This window comes from Sceloporus undulatus, chromosome 1, assembly GCF_019175285.1.
Source record: "Sceloporus undulatus isolate JIND9_A2432 ecotype Alabama chromosome 1, SceUnd_v1.1, whole genome shotgun sequence".
Classification (NCBI taxonomy): domain Eukaryota; kingdom Metazoa; phylum Chordata; class Lepidosauria; order Squamata; family Phrynosomatidae; genus Sceloporus; species Sceloporus undulatus.
Window position 1 is genome coordinate 46475517 of NC_056522.1, and position 17154 is coordinate 46492670.

A 17154-nucleotide genomic window follows, 5' to 3' on the forward strand; every position below is an offset into this window, starting at 1 on the left:
TGTTGTAAACATAGAAATGTTATGGTTGAAATGCAATTAAGAAATTAAAACATACTAATTATAAAGAAGCAATAAAAATAATACTGTAATCTGTTCAAAATTCTTTCCTTATAGAATGGTGATTTTCCAACAGCTAGTCAGAATAAGAAAGTCTTCAGCTCACAAGGAGGGAGCCAGCTTAGCCTCCCTAGGAAGGGAGTTTCCAAATTTTGGAGCAGCCACTGAAAAATTCCTCTCCCATATTCCTACCAGAAGTTCCTGTGTGGTTGGGTGAACTGAGAGAAGGCTCTCCCCAAAAGTCATTAAACCCATGCAAGTGTCTAAGGATGGCAAGTGCTCAAATAAATACACCTGTAATTCAAGAGGAAATGGTTTGAGTGTTGGACTATGAATCTGGAGAGCAAGGTTTGAATCTCTGCTTGGCCTTGGATATGACTGGGTGACTTCAGGCATGTAAGTCTCTCAGCCTCAGAGAAAGGCAAAGACAAATCCACCCTGAACAAATCTTGCCAAGAAAAGCCCCTAATAGGGTCGCCTTGGGGTTGTCATAAATCAGAAACAACTTGAGTGTATAAAAAGCATAATCTTATAATCTTAAAATAACAACCAAAGAAAAAGGGAAGCCAGTCATACATGGAGAATTGGCAAGAGCAGAAGCATGGATCAGGCAGTCAGTAGCAAATGCAGAAGGGGTAGTCTGAGAGTAAACAAAGTCCTATGCCAGTAATTGAAGAGAATAATGTAAGGAGCAAGCCAAAGTCCAGGAAGAGGTAGAGCAAAGAATGTCAACTGATGCCACACAGAGATTTTGAAGTTGCCAGCCACAGATGCTGGTGAAACGTCAGGAATAAACTCATCTAGAACATGGCCACATAGCCCAAAAAAACCCACAAAAAAACTTGGAGTGGTTGCTTGCAACAGAAGATTAGGTCTTGCCTGTGCTAATTTATAGCTAGTCGTTGATCAGCATAGCTGGTGTAGTTACCTTAGGGGCTGTGCACACCAATCATAAAGGGCAGTCTGGGGGTGGAGTCAGGGCATGGCATCCACATGTCTAACTCTGCCCCCAGAGCGGTGTGATGCCGTGCAGTGCTCCACATGGTGCATGATGTCACGGCACTCCTCTGGTGCTGCGTCCACATGATGCAGTGCCAAAGGAGCGCCTTAAAGCTATTGCTTTTTTGCAGCTCCTTTTTGTGCCCTGGAAAGGCCAGATCTGGGCCACAGCATGCGATTGATGCAGCCCCAATCTGGTGCAGTTGGAGGTGGCTGCAGGCTGTCTCTTAGAGGTGGTCTGCAAAGCCTCTTAGTTACCTGGTCCTTTTAAGACTTTTCCTGCTATTTTGTAACTGGCATTTTACCTTACCACACTCAGAGTAATGAAGTGGTTCTGTATCTGGCTCTTGATTTTCGGGAGCTGTGCAAGATGGGCCAAGTTTTACTTCCAGCATTTTCAGGGCAAGCTCCAACAAGAGTTGACAACTTTGACTGTTCTTGTTCTCATCTGAGGAGGCCTTTTGCAGGTAGGGCATGGAAGAAGACATGATCTTTCAGATATTATGGGTTCACATTCTTGAGAACTGTTAGCCCAGGGACTTTGCTGGGCACATCCTTTTTTTTTTTCTTTTTGCAAGCTCAAGTACTGAGAAACTGGACCACTGGTATTGTAAGGAAAGAGGAAACATTTTGTCCATATGCCATGCATCATATTTTGGAATACAGCAAAATATGTAAATCAGTACCTCCAAAGCAGATGCCTGAGGCATATGTCTGGTTTTAGAACACTAACATGAGAAGTGCTTACTTTGTCATTACAACTGAAAAAATGCTTGCTTTTAAAGGGTAAACGCATACATACTGTCCACTTTCTATGTTTCGACATCAATTTTTCCTCTTGTGGATGTGCCTGGAAAGTACAAAGCCCAAAACAAGGCATGATTTACACAGAACCTTTGCATGGAGAGATTGGACTCATCCCATTAGTCCCAAATACATTGCCAGATCAGTACTATGCCAGGCCCTGAGATTTCATGGCCAAAACCTGAGACTTAGGAGTGACCCCCTGTGATGTCACAGGAGGCAGGACCTGGAGATATTACATGAGAAATGTCTCTAGTGATGTTATTAAGTATGGTATGTTAAACATAAACCACAGCTACATAGGATATGCCATTCAGATATAAAACAGTAAACAACAAATGAGGATTTAATTTTTCAGTGCAGTTTTCTCATCCAGAGATTTCTCCCGCTCACTCTGAGAAGAGGGGCCAGGCCCAGAGACCTGGGAATCCTAGTCTCATAGCAAAGATGCACCAACACTATACATTCCCCAGAAGAGACATCCACTTAAGAATTTTTTTAAAAAAATGGGGGCAAGTCTTGATACTAGATCTGCTAGACTTTTTACTGCTGGGACATTGTGCAAAAGAGTTCTGAGTTGGCAAAACAAAAAGTCTGGTTTGTTTAAGGGAGAACCATGAATTTGCTTTGTTACCTGTACTTTGATGCCAACATCCTCATGCAGATGAGTACTAGTCCTTGTTAGTCACAACACAACAAAACACACAAACTATAAATTGTTAGTCTCCAGGGCCTCTCGGTGTGCATGGGAGGAAAGTTTTTCACAGCCAGTGATGGACTAAGGTGTTTGATGCTTAGATACTTTGTCGCTGAAAGCTCTTGCCTAGGGCCATTTCACCTGCTCTAGCTGTCTGATCATTGAAGTATCCTGAGAGGAAATTTCAGAAGTCATAGCTACTGAATAGTAACTTAATGTATTTTTCTTTCTTCCATGTCCCACGCAAATCTATCTTGCAGGTACCACATACTGTTTCAGGAACTTTGCTTTGCATACCCATAACATTTGATATTGGGTATGAGAAGGATAGGTCCTTCTCAGTGGTGACACCCCAGGCTCCTGAATTCTTTCCTTCTGAAGGTTCCCCTTATGTTCTGTGCACCACAACTCTCCTGACACTATGGTAAAAGCCGGTTTCTGATAATGTCTTTATTTTTCATTAACTTTTTTAATTATTATTTTCCTCCATATTTTAATGCAGGGGAGGGCAGATGTTGTGCGTGGGATTTATGCAGTCCCAAGGGCCCTTACTATGTCCCCAGCAACCCCATGCCCCCCTGGCCTTTTTATAAAACATGAGTTTAAATGAGGATTATTCTAAAATAAATCTAAAGACTGTTTATGCTCTCTGCGATATGTGTGTGTGTGTGTATCAAGAAGGGTGGGGATTTTACAATTTCCCTCCAGCATATTATAACAGTGATTAAAACAGGCCAGTCCATGTTGCAGAATCACTCTCCCATACGTTCTAGAGTTCACAAGTTGCCTTTTTAAGTACTTGGTTTTTACATGCGGTATGTGCCTGTCTGCATGTACGTGTGAGTGTTAAGAATATAAAGCCTCAACTATTTCTTCCTGTTATGCAAGAATGTATATATACAGTAGTTTTCTTCCTGTTATGGGAAAGAAAATAAATATTCCTCCAAAGTACTGCCCCTGTATTTAAATGTCCTAAAGTTTATTATGCAGGATTTTTTTCTGGAAAAAAAATCCTGTGCAGGAAACCCATTTTCTGCACAGAAAATTGGGTTTGGGGGGAAGGGAGGGTTGTATTTTGCAGCAAACCATGTGTTTTTCTCCTCAGAATAATTCCTCCTCAACCTTTCAGGATGCTCAAATAGCAGGAGAAAATTGTACACAATTCTTCCTGATGAGGTTTTCCTACTGCCAGTTTTCAATCTGGTAGCAAATAATTATGAATATTCTTTCCTCCTCTAGTGTGCACCTAAAGTCCATGAGAAACGTGTAGCCTCCCTAACTCTGATTTTTCTAAGTTAGGCCCGATCCAGACAGGCATAAAGTACGTGCTCTGCACGTACTAGGGTTAGGAAGGGGCGTCACTTCCTGACGCCCCTAACCCTAGTACGTACTGGGTACGTACAAAATGGCGGCACCCGTTCCACATGGGCACTGCCATTTTGACGTCGCGGATGCATAGCGTCCGGACGTCTCAAGGGGGAAGTGACACTGTGAGTGCGCAACTAGAACCTCGCGGTGCCACTTCCAGGGTGCAAAAAGAAGCACCATTTTCGAGCTTCTTTTTTGCTGCGTCCGGGGACCGCATGGTTTGGATGCTGCGGTTCCCGGTCGCAGCAACCAGTGGCACCGGCAGACCACTGCTTTCAGGCAGTCTGTAACGCGCCTTACACACCTCTGGTTTATTGTCTGTTTTCAGATCTTGGGAAAATTGCAATGGGCTACATTGCCCAGACTTCCTCAGCCGGTATAACCAGGAATTATCCAAGCTCTGCTTGTTTTATACCTTTTTACATGCCATTGTGAAATGGTTGGGGGTACTGAGATGACAAAAAAAGAAAAAAAAGTATCAACATATTAATCTATCTATCTATCTATCTAGAGAGAGAGATGAGATAGTTTTATTCTGTCTTCTCATGTCATCTCTTTTTGTAGCTGAAATTTTTGTTTCCTTGTATGCTCTCCCAATTTGTGTTAAGACTACCTTTTTTAAAAAAAGAAGAAAAAAAGACAATCTGTATCACTTTTTTCAAACTTGTGTGAATACATTTAATGTGGCGTGTAAGCAGGAGCAACTGTTTAAAATTCAAATAACAGTCCCTGGAATGTCTAGCTATTTAATTCTAATAATATGGTGCTACCCTCTTTCTGGGAACAGTCTTAACAGATGCACATTATAGGTCACAGATCACCATCTTTATGAGAAGAGTATCTCAGGCTCTTCTGAGTGCTGCACTGTTTCTCCACAACTGGAAAAGAGTGGGTGTGGCATTTCTATGAATATGAAAGCATTATCTTTTAACAGAAAAGTCACAGTGATATAGTAAAGATGCTGGCAAGCTGGAAAGATTCATGGAGCCAACTTTGTTTTTTAACTAGTAACTTGGGCTTTGAAAATTAATTCACTAAAATAGAACAACAGAATTGGAGGAGCTGACTTGTTGACATTAAACTTTACGTTGTCAGTTTTCAAGATAAACCATGGAATTTACAGAGAATGACATGGAGGTTGTCACTATTCACCCCTAGGAGATTATCACATAGGGATTTAAATTGGGAGAAAAATTGAATGCTCTTGTTGTGATCACACTCATCTAGTACTTCTCCCTTAAAAAATCTGTAATGGTCCTGGGATGTTTTATTAACAGGGAAACCTTGTGAATGGTTTACCAATAGTGTTTCATTCATGCTATTGCAAAGGTGCGGAAGCCAATAACGATTCATTCATGCTATTGCAGAGCAATCTGGTACCTTTTCGCAGACTGCGTTCATTACTTGGATTGTTTATGGAGTAGAGTTCTTTCTTATTTTGAGTTGTAGGGCATGATTTTGTTTGAACAAGATAAAAATAATGTTGTGAAATCTAGAAATTTTGTTCTGTTTGGGATGGTACCATGATTTTCAGACATGCACATTAGTGCCAAAATGGTACATATGTGAAATGTTCAATCATGATATAATAACAATATACAAATAGGATTGGCTTTGTATGCAGAACACAATTGTGTTTCTCTTTCATTTTTATATCATCGTTATACAGCAATTACACGACTGTGTGAAAATGTCAATTGTTATAGCACTATGCTTCCATTATCTTCAAACAGCACGATTGATGTGGAAATTGGCTCTAGTGTGATAATCTCCCTAGAGGCATGAGTTGTTACTGGTTCCTTATAGGCCTTCTGATGGCAGGCTAAGACCTACCTGTTCGAACATGCTTTTAAAGCGGAATGCTTGGGGTTTTGTTTGATTCTAAAATGTTTTAAACAGTTTTCCTTTTTAAAAATGTATTTTATTCTTTTAATAGCAATCTATTTTAATACTGTAATAATTTAAGTCCTTTTTAATGTATCTCTTTTCTATGTTTTTTCTTTGTATTGTTCTTTTAATATTGTTGGGCTGCTCTGAGTCCCAGTTCTGGGGGGAAAGCAGGATAATAATAATAATAATAATAATAATAATAATAATAATAGTGGTAAAGCACATGTTCTACATGCAGAACTCAGGGATTCCAAGTTCATGGAATCTCTAGAGTAAAAGATCAGGTATCTGATGAGCCCAATGTTCTCCATACCTATAATACCTATTTGTTTCAGTCTTCAGTTAGTGAAGTTATTCACTCATTCATTCTGTCTCTGGAGTTTATCGCACTGGCCTTGAAACGGGCCCAGTGTGTTCTAAAACGTGCATGCGTGCAGACGTACACGGAACGGGATGGGGCCAAGAACCCCATTTTATTGCATGCTGGAATGTCGCCTTTGCCGCCGGGCGTTCCAATTGCTTCCCCATTCCGTTCCAGAGGGCGCCATTTCTGAGAACGCTTTAGAACAGTTCTCAGAAATGGCGCCCTCTGGAATGGAACAGGGATGCAATTGGAATGCCCAGTGGCAAAGGTGGCATTCCAGCATGTGATAAAATAGGGTTCTTGGCCCCATCCTGTTCACGCGCGTGCACGTTTTAGAACGCACTGGGCCCGTTTTAGGGCCAGTGCGATAAACTTCATAGTTTCAAATGATATATGTGAAATGTTTGCAGGGAAGGTTCAGGAAGGAACAGAAGTAAGTGGTCAATACGTACAAGATTGTTACAGCACCTCCAAATGTCTACTCTTGGTCTTCCTGACCATACCATACCCAAAAACCTCCCCCCTCTTGTTTAAGAAGAATGGGGAGGGGTAGCATGGAAATGGATGTAGAAATCCTATACTGACTTATCTTGGAGCAAGTCTCATTGAATTCAGTTCTGAGTAGACTCTCAACCCCAACCAATAAATTCCATAGAGCCAAGAAGGGGAAAGGGCAACCCCACTACTTGCAATCCTATAAAGGATCTGATATTCTATAATACATGAGGGCTTCCAGCTGAGCACAGACATCACCTGCCCCCACATTGCATTCCTCCATTCCAGACAGTGGCTCATCATTTCTCTTTGTCTTTGTTCTGCTGTTTCTAGAGTTCAGGAGCCACAAGACAGCCCACACAGAGTCACATGATGCATATTCATTGGTGACCTCCCATTCAAGTACTAACCAGGGCTGATCCTTCTGAGCTTACAAGATCAGGTTGGATCTGGTGTATTTAGACCAGAGACCCAGTGTGGTGTAGTGGTTTGAGAGTTGGACACAAATTGACCTTCCTCTTTGTTTCCCCATGCAAGAGGGGTTTGCAAGATTCAAAAACCCAATTTAGATGCCTTTAGGTGCCTTTCGTGTGTTCCCCTGTTACCTATGGCAAGTTAGACTTTCATTTGAACCTTTAGGAGACCAATAAGGAAGAATTCTTATGCAAGTCACATCCACAGCGAGAGATGCTAGGGAAAGTGAGTAGATTTTAGGAGGAGAAATAAAGTGTAATAGGACTGCTATTGCCAATATTTTATGAGAGGCCCATTTATCTTTCTTCCCAATTATCTCTGGTTAAACAAGCAGTGCAACCCTGCATACATGACAGGAGCCGTGACAGTGGTCATAACAAGATGAGTACACACACCAGAGTCACTAATGACTCCATAGTGCTATCTTCAGGGTTTGTTTTTTTTAAAAAAAATCTCAAAACTACAACACTGTTGTTTGTTTCTACTCTCAGTGAGAAAAATAGTATATCAGATACAGATGTGCTGCATTCAGATTCTATCTATCTATCTATCTATCTATCTATCTATCTATCTATCTATCTATCTATCTATCTCCTAATCAAATACTCATATCGGGGGAAATGTGAATTTTGCAAGATTCAGTGAATCAAAACAAAATTATCATTAATCTGCACTGACCATAATTCAATAGGTGCAGTTATTCCTGGCTACTAAAGATGAGAGATTTGTCGGGGGGGGGGGGGGAATGGAAAGCCTGAAATTGTAGCAACATTAGCATGGATAAATACAAACAGAGTCAAATCCAGAAATAAGACAGATATGTCAGTTTAGACAAATATGTCAATTTCATTTTAAAATCTCACGTTATTTCCATCCTGAATAGGAAGAAATTTCTGGACTATGATGTCCATATTAAAAATAAACTGAAACAAAATCCTTACCCATCCCAGGCATCAGCAGACACCAGAAGCAGTTCCAGATTTTTGTTGATAGTATTGTTTCAGCATCACCGTACACATATCCAAAGACTCAAATGCCTGGCACAGTGCTGACATTTAATCAACTAATGACTCAATAAATTGCAAATGTGTTTGTTTAGCTTTGAGGGAGAGTTATATGGTAAAGTCCTAACTGAAAGCATGTAAAGAGATATGGGGCTTTTTTGCTACCAAAATGTTTCATGACCGAGATCTCCCACCAAAAAAAGAAAAGGAAAAAAAGAAAAGAAAGAAAAAGAAAAAGAAAAGAAAAAGTCGGCAAAGGCAGGTCAGAAAAATGCATTTGACCTTGCATGTGGGACCTTCAGGCTGCTAGATAAAGAGCTTGCTGAGCTGTGGCATAATTCATGCTACCAATCATCCCTGTGCAGCTGCCATGTGCTGTTGACATTACAGATTTATGTGGCAGGATAGCATGTCACATTACAGAAGCCCCAAGAAACTGTGAACTGTAAAAGCTATGTCTTTGGCCATTTCTTCACACCTGATAGAGTTTGGAGATACTACCTTTTTGGACTACACTTCCCAGAAAAAAAAAAGCATATTCCTGTGCCAGCCAAATTTCTTTTCCCATCCCTAGCACTGAATGAGAGCCTGTGTGCATTTGAGTGTTGAACTATAACTCTGGAGATCAGGATTTGATTCCTTGCTCATGCATAAAAACCCACTGGGTGACCTTGAGTAAGTCACACTCTCAGCCTCAGAGGATGGCAATGGCAAACTCCTGAAGAAACTTGCCAAGAAAACTCTATGATAGGCTTGCCTTAGGTAAGTACAAAATGACTTGGAGGCACACAACAATAACAACAACACTAAACACAAGGGGTAGAATCCTGTAGTCCATCTCATTGGTGATGTTCAGTGTAGAGATGTGGTGTTGGAAGGGGATTTGGTTGGAATTTTGACACAAATTTACCTAATTTTACATTTTCAAATCAATATGCAAGTCAGAATACAGTGGTACCCCGGGTTACGAAAATAATTTGTTCCGCCGCCGCGTTCGTAACCCGAAATGCTTCGTAAGCCGAAAAAGCCATAGGCGCTAATGGGGAAAAGCCGCGATTTCGTGCGAAATAGCGCCGAAAAGCACCAAAAATTTTTTCGTAACCCGAAAAAACCTTCGTAACCCGGAACAGTTTTTTCCTATTGATTTTTTTCGTAACCCGGAAATTTCGTAAGGCGGCGCATTCGTATCCCGGGGTACCACTGTACAACAATCCTTTGATGTTTGTACTTGTCTGAATTTTGCCATGCTGGCCTTAGCCTCCACAAAAAACAGAGTTCAAGCTGCAGAAAGTATAGCCAAAGAAGTAGATATTAGAACTGAGCTCCACTCGACTACCACCCTGGCCCAATTCAGGAAGGACCTAAAAACCTTCCTGTTTCAACAGGCATTCCCCGAATAAAAATCCTGCGGGCCTCCCTCCTCTTCCGTGGCCAAGAGGTTGGGCTATGGGGCTTTTTGTTTATTATTTTTTATAATGGCTGTTTGTATTGTATTTGTATTTTAATCTTTTTCTGTATTGATTGTTGTTTTTAACTTTTGATGTAAGCCGCCCTGATCATTGGAAGGGCGGGATATAAATAAAATTTTTATTATTATTATTATTATTATTATTATTATTATTATTATTATTATTATTATTATTATTATTATTATTAATAAATGCACATGAAAATGCATAGTTTTTTCCAGATTAATTTTTTAAAACAAATTTTTGGAGTGAATTGAACTGGGAAGATGAGAAACACAGAGAGAGAAAACAGATTTATTCATTCCTTGGATGAAGGAATGCCAGCGGAAGTTAGCAAATTAATGTTACATAGTTATATAGACTTAAATGAGTTTTTATACTCAAATGGCTAACTTTTTATTCTATATCTCTTGTGGAGAGGGAAGAGACAAATGAAGCAGATCTCCATTATCTTCTTTACAATTCCATTTTAATCCAAGAAGATGTCTTGAGAGAAAATTTATGGCCAGCTTTTGTGCAACCTGATCTTAGTCTAACTTCCACTAGACCTATCTTTTGCTACTTACACGTTCAACTTGCCTTACCCTTATGCATAATAAAAGCAAGAAGTGAATGAATTATTCCTGCAAATGGCACTCAGCCATAATATTTACAAAAAGTTACAAGCATGATCCTAGAGTTTGTTCAAGTCAGTATAGTGGGACTGTTGTCCCTGACATCATCTTGGCTTGTGTTAAGGTGGAGTAGGTTGGGATGCAGTATTCTCATCCACTGCCAAGTTCAGTTCCACATCTCTCACAAGTATGCAGGTTTGTAACCATGGACCCAGCTTTTCTGAGAACAATGCTTTCCAGGTGTGTTGATTCACAGATCCCTCAATTCCCAGCCAACTGGAGAAGCATGGGAGATGTAGGTCCAAAACACACTGCAGAAATAATCCAATTTGGGACTGTGTTAACTGTCCTGGCTCAATGCTAGGGAATTCTGAGAAATTTGGTTTGGTGAGACATTTAGCCTTCTTTGTCAGAGAGCTCTGGTGCCACAACAAACTACAGTTCCTAGTATTCCCTAGCACTGAACCAGGGCAGTTAAAGGGGTCTCAAACTGGATTATTTCTGCAGTGTGTTTTGGACTATAGCCTCACATCTGAGGAACACAGGTTTAGGAAGACTGCTTTAGACTACTACATTGAACATTTACATAAGGTTTGAACAATTTAAATGTGAATTGCCTTATTCAGATTCTGTTTCCAAACTCCATCTATATTCTCATTCTATAGCAATGACCAGCTGGCAGCTTATAGAGCAGATCTGGCCTTTGAAGTAATTGAGTCTGACCTATGCCTCTTGTGTCAAATTTTAATTGAGCTGTTGTAAAAAAAAAGGCTGACCACAATTTCACTAAAGAAAAAAAATGTTAACAGTGTTACCTTTCTCTTTTACCTTTTGTATATAATCCAAACTCATGCTATGGTTGAATTCATTCTTTTCGGATGACTGCCAAGCCCTTGCTGCTATAAGATGCCAGATTTTTTTTTTTTTTTTTGAATGAGCTAGATGAGTTGTAAGTATGTCAGGGGCATACTAGAATGGGTAGGTGGGGTGGAAGTTCCAGTTTTTGGCTTACTGGTAGTGAATACAGTATTCCCACCTTAGAGCAAAGGAGGCAGCTGTACTGAGTTCCAGATCCTGTACTGAGCAGAAGGATAGACAAGACAACCCAAGGTTCTTTTCAACCCTGATTCTACCATTTCACACTGAATTCTGTTATTTACATCCTCTTCTAACAGACAAATCAATGATACTGAATCCCTTAGGTCCTGCAGCAAGTGTGCAGAAAGTGCAATCTTTAGATGAATGTGGCTTCTTCAGTTGCCAAGTGCCTGGGTCAGTGTTACAATTTAAAAACACCCCGACCTCTGACAATTCCCAGTTTGGGGACAAAATTGGTCAAAAAATCCAGTAGTTTAAACTGGAAGGAGACTTTGCCCTGACCAAAAATCATCTCCAGAAATTTCTGGAGATGATTTTGGTCAGGGCAAATATTGGTCTTGTCCCTTGCTTCACTCTAGATGGAAGAGGATTGCTGTTGAATATTTAGAGTATTGATGTTTACAAACCATGTGATTTGTATAAGGATATATATTTTAGATTTGAATATATCTATATGCTGTGACACTGCATTTTGTGACTGTTCTCGAGTTGAATTCAACTCATGGCAACCCTGTGGATGAGACATCTCCTAGATCCCCTGTCCTCAACTGCTCTGCTCAGTTTGTGTAGGAAAAGACTGGTGGCCTCCCTGATCGAATCTAACCATCTGTCATATGGTCTTCCTCTCTTCCTACTGCCCTCTGCCTTTCCTAGCATAATTGCTTTTCTAATGAGTCATGCTTTCTCATGCTGTCCCCAAAATATGACAGTCTCAATTTAGTCATCCTGGTTTCCAGGGAGAGTTTAGGCTTCATGTGTTCTAGAGCCTATTTGTTTGTCTTCGTGGCCACCCACAATATCCTCAGCTTGTTTCTTCAGCACATCTCAAATGACGGCTTTCTTCTCTGTCCAGCTCTCACATCTGTACATGATAATGAATATAATGGCTTGGACAATTCTAACTTTAGTGTATATCTTTATGCTGTAGGATCATGTCCGGTTCTTTAATTGTTGCCCTTTCCATGCCTAGACTTGTTCTGATTTCTTGTTTGTGGTCTCCATTCTGATTAATGTTTGATTCAAGGTACGGGAAATCTTTACCTACTTCAGTTTCCTCATTACCTAGGTTGAATTTATGTAGATCCTCTTTGGTCATTATTTTTGTTTTCTTTATGTTCAGTAATAAGCCTTAGCGCTTTCTTTTTGATATTCCTTAGTAATTGTTTCAAGTCTGTGCTGTTTTTCATATCCCTTCCTAGCCCAGACTGGGGCTGATTACTTGACTGTAGTCTCTGTTTTGGTCAATATTTGATCCATGGTATGGAAACTCTTTGACTATTTCAATTCTGCAGTTTCCAGACTTCTGATTAATGAGGAGACTACAAGTAGAACAGCATCAATAGCTACTTTTGGGAGGCATATACAGTAGCCTCTTGATCCTGGAGGTAGCATATAGGTATCATGTTCAGTAATCACAGTAGCTGTGAAACAGACATCACCTGATGTTCATATATTGGATGTGATGGGTTTATTTTAGATTAAATCAAAGGTATTCTGTTTCTTCTGATATATCTTTAGAGAACCAACAAGGCATTATGATGAGGCTTAGAAGTAATGTCTAGTGTAATACATATGATGCACTCCAGTGTGAGTTGATAGGTGTTACCTAAAGTTCTCTGTGTTATAACTCATAGACAGCTGCCTATTTATTCTGTCCATAAATCTGTCAGACATTTTTATTGTATTTCTCAGAATATCATCAGTGTTCATGTTTTAACTCAATTCCATATCAGGTTGAAAAGGTTTAGAAATTTCTGCATGGAAATTCATGCATAGTCTCATGGATTCTCCCCACTCCAATGCACTTCTTTTTATACACTCCTTTAGTAATATATACAATTAGTGTATTTTTCTAATTGTATGAATTTTTTCAAAGATGCACATTTTTCATATGTGCTCATTGATTTGTGCAAACTACCTCTCTGCCCCTCCAAGTGCTCTGAATCCTTTAAAATGTACAGATTTCTGTTGTATTTTGTTCCTCTACCAGTCTGAAGTGGTATGAACTGGATAGCTTTGTATAGAAATGTGAACTTCTCACATTTCCTTTCTATTCCTAGTTAAAAGTGAATTTGATTTGTATTACCTGCCACTGACACATGAATGACCCTTGGTTGGAGAGCAGAACTGTGCAGCTTTGGCATGATCTAGAGGTGGATAAAGAGCTTTTCTCTGTACATTTGAGATTCTGAGGAAAGTGTAGAGGGGATTTTTCCAATGTGACTGCAGTCTCTCTCTCTCTCTCTCTCTCTCTCTCTGGTACCTATTTGGAATGAATGTATACAAAACACTTTTGTGTGATTCTGACTGACTGAAAGAGAGTTTGGCATGCACAGAGAATGCTAAAAATTCAAAGGCAGAACTGCTGGCAAGCAAGTGTTGTTGAAGCAGAAAGGCCGTAATGAGTAGGAATGAGGCAAGTTGAGCAAGGGAAAAAGAGAGAATGATAATAATCTCTTAAAGAAAGTTAACAAGGCAAAGAGAGAGATAAAGAGAGGAGCTTCACTGTATACCAAAATCTGGGTTGTGGTTTCACATGTGCTTTGCTCTGGGAGAAGTGAAGTAGAGGAAGGAGAAAGATGCAATTAGAGAACTGCAATTTGTCTGTCTTTGAAACTGAACCATCCACCAAAGAACTAAAACAATAATGTAATAATGAAGACACCAGCATGCAAGGACATCTAAATACAATGCAGGGTGGATGAAGAATGAATGCATCCCCCACTTGCCATCAGTCAGTTGTATTTTGCAGTGGGGTTGTGCCAAAAGCTAAAAAATAAAAATTACACGTAGAGAGTAGACTGTTCTAACTCAAAGGACGCTAAAGTAGAGGATAGTAACATTACAATGAATTCCCTGTCAATATAGCCAGTCTCTGCATCTGATATTGTGTTGTTTATGTGTTGAAATATTTCTTTCTTTTTTCGAAAAAAATGAGAGATGTACTTGATACGAAGCCAACTATATAAAGATGCATCTATTTGGAGAATGTTGCCTTTCATTTTTTTTATGGTGTAAATGATTTGGGACTGGAACGATATTTTCATGCAATTTCTGTTTAGGCCTACGCTGCAGTCTGCCTGACTTCCTACCTTTCTGCCTGGCTTCCAGCAGTGAACCCTCCTGTATAGTTTCAATAGTCTGCTTTTGTTATAATGTTGAATTTAGTTAACTGTTTCAATACAAGGGAGTTTTCAAATCGAAAGGTGGAATGCAAGCAACATTGAATCTACTAGATCAATTGACAATGGGAGCCATGAAGAAGAGAAGCTGGCATGATCCTCCAAGAATAGCACCATGTCTTGGGAATAATACATACTAAGAAAATTATCTTGCTAAGAATAGCAACATTATGAATCCTAATCTATTCCCTTCACTGTCTTAGCTGCACAGGTGGGAGGTGAAAAGAGTAGAGAGTGATTGTGACATAGTGTCTGTAGCACAACCCCAGCATTTACTTTGGTATTCATGTTGGAAGCCTATCACATACACCTCTGTGCATCTCCTTTAACATTTCACAGATGAAAATTAGGACACAAGTGGATGAGCAACCTTAGAAGTGGTTAAGCTGGCACAAGTTGTGAATGAAGAAAGAACACACGAGTTAGGAGAGACTGCCTATTATTATGCAGCTCACATTAAATTGTGCTATCATTGCAATACCCTCTACCATTTCACAGATGAAAACTGGGGCACATGTGGCCAAGCAACAGTGTGAGTCAAGATGGTGAAAATTATTAATAAGAAAGAATAGACAAGCTAGGGTAGGCTGCCACTGTGCTTTTGCACTGAGCCTACAAGGAAAGGAAATAATCTGTCCCTTCAGCCATTCACCCTGAGTTAACTGAGTGCAAACTATTTTTGCTGTTTTGTTTTGTTTTGCATGACCTCCAGTCTTTCAAATACCTCTTCTGGCTATTTTAATTATCTGTGGTTTTTCAGTTATTTTAAAGGACTGATTTCAGGCTCTTTTATTTGTATATTCAATATTTTAAATGCCCCCCCCCCTTCCACGGTACATCATTTTAGGGACCCTGTTGGGTTGCGGGACAATAGATTAATGGTTGAACTAAATGAATAACCCTGCATGATCAGGGTTCTGGAACTGTAAACAGAGGCTTATGGAATCATATTTTCCTATCTTAGGCCACAGAAATGTGTGGACAGCATAGATGGAGACAGCAGGAATCACAGTCTTCAGGAGTGAGACTCCCACCATAACCCTGAAGACCCTGTATTATTTTCCAGAGTAACAATGACAAGAGGCTGTTAAGAATTCTTGAACTTGATTTTTAAAAGGCAGTTTTATGAACTCTTAAGCCTGTTCTAGAATGTTCATCATATAACCTATTGCTGAGTTAGGTACTAATCAAATATGACTATAGTTATATTTATAGTCATGAAATTACTTTCTCCCCTACTTCTCATAGTGTGGAGTCCAAAATCTGTGAGACCCTGCCTTGCATTTTGAAATTGTATGCACATCCTCATATACAGAATTATCTGAAAGGTCTTGTATATCTGACAAAAGGATAATCTGAAATGAACCATCAATGGGACAGAAATACTTTTGAAAAGAAACGAGTGAATAAATCATTTACAAATGAGCATCAATTGGTTTGCACTCTTCACCAATTTTGCAGAATTTTCAGGAAATGTTTGCAGGCTAGATAATGTGTTTATTGTGGGGTGTTGCATCAGAATCAGTCACATACCAAGTAGAAGTGGACCTTTACCTCTGCACTAGTTTACGTACTTCGCAGGGCAAAGCAAGTCTCCAACACTTGTAGAGCTAAACCTGAAGTCAGCAGAAGACTCATCAGAAGCCTTTGGTTTTGCAACTTTTCTGTGGAAAACAATGAAAGTGGAAGGGGAGGGATGAGAGTTCCACTTTCTAATCTGTAAGTATGTTTTATGAAGGATTCTCCAACTGCTGTGCTTTGCAAAAGGGACTGTGACTTTCTTTACCATTTGAAAATTCTTTAAACTAGTTTTCAAAGACAATAACTCCCTAGTTGGTATAATTTTTTATGTACTGCAGACACCTCTGAAATGTATGGCTTCTTCTTCGTGGTCTCTGCGAATCATACAAATGGGTTTCACTGCGCCTGCGCAGTGCTGCTCGGAACCTACTGGAATCACTGTGCAGAGCTCACTCTGCACAAATTGCAACTTTTTTGGCGGTAACTCCGCCCACCCGTTATAAGGCCCCTGCCTTCCCGCTCTTTCCCCAGTTCCTTTTTTTCCGCCGCGCTAGCTGCTTCAGAGGAACCTTCGCTTGCTTTGCTTGCTAGGAATCACTTTCGTTTTTGACTTCGGACTGTTTTCTGACCATTCTTTGTCTCCCGCCCCTGGTAACTTCGGACCTTCGGACTCCTTAGACTTTGAGATGCCTGCGGCTTTCAAGAAGTGCGACATTTGCAAGGGCAAAATGCCCGTTCAGGATCCGCACTCTACCTGCCTGCTCTGCCTTGGTCCAAGCCACGACCCAAAGGCCTGCGCACTCTGCAGATCCCTCTCTTCCCAGGCCCGGAAAAACCGTGAGTCCCGGCTTACTTCGGCGATTGCCCTGGGAAAGCTGCAAGAAAGAGGTTCGCGGTCCTCTTCTGTCCCGCCTCTGGGGCCCCCCGCTGCATCCTCTCGAGCAAGTGTCTCCAGCGTGGGATCGGGAAGAGCCGCCTTCCCCAGCGTGGTATGTGTCCCGGCCGGGACCCCTTCCACCACCGCCGATGTGGCCCGTGGCTCTAAACCGCCCAGTGCCACCGACAAACCCTCCAAGCGCCCCCATAAACCATCGGGGACTGAGGGTACCGAACGGGCC

General features: G+C 40.5%; 1 protein-coding gene across 3 annotated transcripts in view; it reads left to right on the forward strand.

The window, feature by feature from the left end:
• The window catches only part of GALNT14 (polypeptide N-acetylgalactosaminyltransferase 14), a 384373-nt gene that overhangs the window by 211372 nt on the left and 155847 nt on the right, over positions 1–17154 (forward strand). Inside the window, exon 1 of one of the 3 annotated variants that reach the window (XM_042438494.1) lies at positions 16065–16234. The exons of the other annotated variants lie outside the window; for them this stretch is intronic. Within the exon in view, the coding sequence (XP_042294428.1) occupies positions 16212–16234 (23 nt within the window). The 5' untranslated portion in view covers positions 16065–16211. Of the gene's footprint in view, positions 1–16064; positions 16235–17154 lie in introns of those variants that run through there. 3 annotated transcript variants of the gene reach the window in all.